The sequence below is a fragment of the Cibotium barometz genome, chromosome 36 (assembly GCF_041138505.1).
Source record: "Cibotium barometz isolate CiBa-2024 chromosome 36, ASM4113850v1, whole genome shotgun sequence".
Classification (NCBI taxonomy): Eukaryota; Viridiplantae; Streptophyta; class Polypodiopsida; order Cyatheales; family Cibotiaceae; genus Cibotium; species Cibotium barometz.
Genome location: NC_141081.1, coordinates 37298918 through 37302772, shown reverse-complemented (window position 1 = coordinate 37302772; position 3855 = coordinate 37298918). Strand labels below are relative to the sequence as shown.

Genomic DNA, 3855 nt, shown 5'->3' with positions numbered 1-3855 from the left:
ATTTGAGAGTAATCGGGAAATGGCTCCAATCTTCCTCAACAAGGTCATATATATATATATATATATATATATATATATATATATATATATATATATATATCCCATATATATATATATATATATATATCCTATATATATATATATATACTGAGGATTCTGATGAAGAGAATGGTTTTTTTGAAGCTCTGGTCAATGATGATTTCCTAGATAGGAATTTTTGTGTGACAGCCAATTGGTAAGTGACTACATATGAGTTTTGAAGGAGAAGTGCGTGGTATCACAAGCCCGTTTACTAAAAAGGATATCACAGCAACCATGGAGGTGTGTCCATGGTTAGAATAGGAATTTCTAACCATGAACATGATACTGAGGATTCTGATGAAGAGAATGGTTTTTTTGAAGCTCTAGTCAGGAATTTGTGTGTGACAACCAATTGGTAAGTGACTACATATGAGTTTTGAAGGAGAGGGGGGTGGTATCACAAGCCCGTTTGCTAAAAAGCATATGAGCAACCATGGTGGTGTGTCCATTATGACTCCTCAAAGTCATATAACCATCAAAATTTTGTTATGAGACAGTTGAAGAAGATATGTATTTTGAAGATCTGTGTATGGATTTGTACACAGATGCTGAGATTGCTGATGTAACTGTTCGAGGTGACCAAAATGTAGTTGGGGAATTGGACATACAGTTGGAACATACCTAGACAGTATGTGGAGGCAATGATACAATAATTTTTCTCAGCATCTCGGGCATCCATGGGTTTTAGTATGAAGGACAAGGAGCCTTTTAGTTTATGCAAGTGGGCTAAGGACTTGGAAAACAAGGTAGAGGGGCATGACAGTTTGGAGGGAAAATATAATCTAGTAGATGATGTAGTGCCACGAAAGTATCGAGACGTTATGATGAGCAAAGAGTTGATAAATGTTTTTGATGTTATGCCTGATGCTTTGGAAGATGCTCATAAAGTATTAGGTTTTGCTGAGCCACAACTAGGTATATATATATATTACGCAACAACATATTTCAAAAAAGGACATGATATATCTGTAAGGGACCACACAAAGACCACAACATAGGGCCAACGTTTTATTCATAGCAAAACACATGGAGAAAAAACATCTCTTGTAGAGACCATACAGATTATTTATTTACAACATAGTGGGGCAAAATGACTCCATTACAGAAAGGCCTCGCGGACTGAGATCATGCCGTGAGGGAACGGATATAAAGTCTTACCCTTCGCCCACAGCTCTGAGGAATTCAGTGGCCCTCTCCCAAAGGAGTTGATGTACGGATCGTTGGGTTCACCGTCCGGTGGACTTTCCTCGACAGAGATAGGATTGGCCCGACCACCAGGTTGGTCGCTGAGAGGTTTTATCGGACTGCTCCTGCAATTGGTTGCTTGCTCATCTTTCTCTTGATTCTCATTGAGAAAGTACCTGGCTCCTTCCCCCTCTATGTACTGATCGCGAAAGAAGACCTTTCTAATATCTCAGGTATCAGCTACGTCCAGAATTTTGAGGCACTTCCAAATAGCTCGAGCTCTAGCACGTCCATCCGTTCCTAGTTTTAGGAATTATCCATTGTGCACTAGGGAAGTATTTACCACTTATCATCTTCAAGAGTGATAAACCACTTATTGAGAATATATTTTTCCATGTAGATTAAAGCTCGCTCAAACACATTTCTCAGTGTCAGGCATACCTAGTTTTTGAGGTCTCCTTGACCGAACTCCACATACCATAGAAACATGGGACGGGGAACAGGACAGGGACGGGGCAAAAGGCTGTCTCGGGGACGGTGAAAAAAATGGCAATCTGAAAACGATTGTTTTTTTACAAATTTTTTTAACACACTTGATTTACACTTAGAAACCAAGACATTAAGCACAAAATTGCACCAAAAAGAGGAGAAATGCATAGTCGTATTAGCAAAAAACTATAATGGGGCGCCGATGGTGTGATAAACAAAAGTGAGTGTACAATCTAAACAAAAATGCCAAATGGCATAATGAAAGGCCCAAGGAGGGTGTACACTCATCAAGGCAAAATGACTAAGTGCCAAGATGCAAGATTGCTAGCAAAAAAGTGGGGCAAGAGTCGAGACTCGAGACTCTAGACTCAAGAGACTAGGTGAAGATCAATCGTGACCTCCTCAGTGAAGTCCTCCATAGGCTGGTCCTCAAGTGGAGGGGGAGGGGGGGGACAATGCCTCGGGCACAACCTCAAGCTCCTCTAAAATCTCGACCCTCTGCTGATCAGAGAGATGTGGGTCCTGCTGCCTGCTCCCATTCTCGGTGAAAGGATCTGCCTTCTTTGTCAAGCCCTTGCAAAGCATTCCCAAGTTGGCACTGACAAATACCAAATCATTTGCACGCTGTACACCAAGGTGGTTCCTCTTCTTAGAGGCAATGTGGCTATAAACTGACCAGAGTTGCTCTAGGCAACTGCTACTACAAGCCTGCGAGAGTACGCGCACAACAAAGTCCTGCAACTTTGGAGTTTTCGCACCATAATCCTCCCACCAAAGTGCAGACCCTATCTTGAAGCGGTCCGCCTGTGCATCTGCCAAACCAAAAGCCCCCCGCTTCTCTCTATAAATCTGCAATTGGTCCTTGATTGTGCGGCCCTCACTAGTGTAAAGGCGATCCAAGGTTTGTCGAAGGCCTTTGCTCACCTCTTTGTCCTTGTGTTGCCCTTTGCCTTAAAACTCAGGATCAACAATGTAGGCAGCAGCATGGAGGGGAGAGTGGTAGGCTTGCCACCTTTTCAAACATAGGGATTTGACCTGTTTATAGTGAGGCTTGACTTTGAACATTGCTTTTAGCTTCTCTGTCATGCGATCCATTGCCTCGTACACTTTGCCAATGCATGGTTGAATCCACTACCCTAAGGAGATCAATAATCGGTTGCACCATCTCCACAAGCGCCTTGGCCTCCTCCCACCATGCCGCATCGTCTGCCCTTTCCCTGCAAAATTTGCCGACCGTCGTGGAAGCCTCTGAAGTGCGTGCAAACTCATCACTGAGGAAGAGTCCCCTCGATGCCCCGCTACATGTACACAAGCAGCCTAGCATGAGAAAGTTGAATGCAAACCTCGTCTCGGAATACTTAAGAAGAGAGAGGCTTGACTTCTTGGAAAACTCGTGCTGCACCCTTTGATGGTTGAGGACAAAGGTCACTATTTTCTTGGCACCCTCAATGATAGGTGCAACCCAATCCAAGGCCCCTATGTCTTTGATAAGGTTGTTGAGGCAATGGGCCATGCAAAAGCACACGGTGATGCAAGGATAAGTTGCTTGGAGAATTGTCCCCACCGCCCTATGCCGGTTCTCCATCCGCACATATGGCAATGACATTCTCCGCCCCTACCGTCTCTAGTGTTGTTGCCCACTCCACAGCAACAAGTATCTCGGCACTCTTCCCCGTCCCGAAAGCATCATGGGAGTCGACAAAGTATGTCTCCCCTCGTGAGTAGGCAACAACTCCATGGATGGAGCGCTTTCTAGTGTCACTCCACCCATAAATGACAAGGGTAACACCATTTTCAGCCCATTGCTCTTTCATGTGGTTGGCCGCCACCTCCACGCTTGCCTTCTCCTTCTCACAAGGAGAGAGGTGCGGATGGTCTCTGAAGAGGGGGGAACATAAGAGGGTCCATACTCCGCTATTAATTTGCACATGGCCCGAAAGTATGGAGATCTATCCAGAACACCATATGCAAAACACAAACAAAATTCAGATTTTTACCATCATTTAGTCTTTTAGTCTTTAGAGCATGATATTTGAATAGTACATGAGCATAGTGCCAAGGACTTACCGTGCCGGCCGAAATGCTATGTGGTCATGAAAG

The 3855-nt window shown here is 44.1% G+C and overlaps 1 protein-coding gene across 1 annotated transcript; it reads right to left on the bottom strand.

Annotated features, from left to right (window-relative positions):
- Positions 1 to 1180: 1180 nt before the first annotated feature.
- Positions 1181 to 3268, bottom strand: LOC147617862 (uncharacterized). The gene is made up of 4 exons (XM_086775518.1): positions 2812 to 3268; positions 2476 to 2705; positions 2227 to 2328; positions 1181 to 1465 (listed from the first exon to the last, which is right to left on the bottom strand). Exons 1-4 carry the CDS (start codon positions 3266 to 3268, stop codon positions 1181 to 1183), a joined length of 1074 nt encoding a protein of 357 aa, XP_086631644.1.
- Positions 3269 to 3855: the final 587 nt, after the last annotated feature.

Coding starts and splice junctions, on each gene's coding strand:
- LOC147617862 (XM_086775518.1), bottom strand. CDS start 3,268: ATGGCCCATTGCCTCAACAACCTTATCAAAGACATAGGGGCCTTGGAT. Junction 2,329..2,475: donor TGCAGGACTTTGTTGTGCGC/GTACTCTCGCAG, acceptor ATGCTTTGCAAG/GGCTTGACAAAGAAGGCAGA. Junction 1,466..2,226: donor AGATTTTAGAGGAGCTTGAG/GTTGTGCCCGAG, acceptor TTTCGCGATCAG/TACATAGAGGGGGAAGGAGC.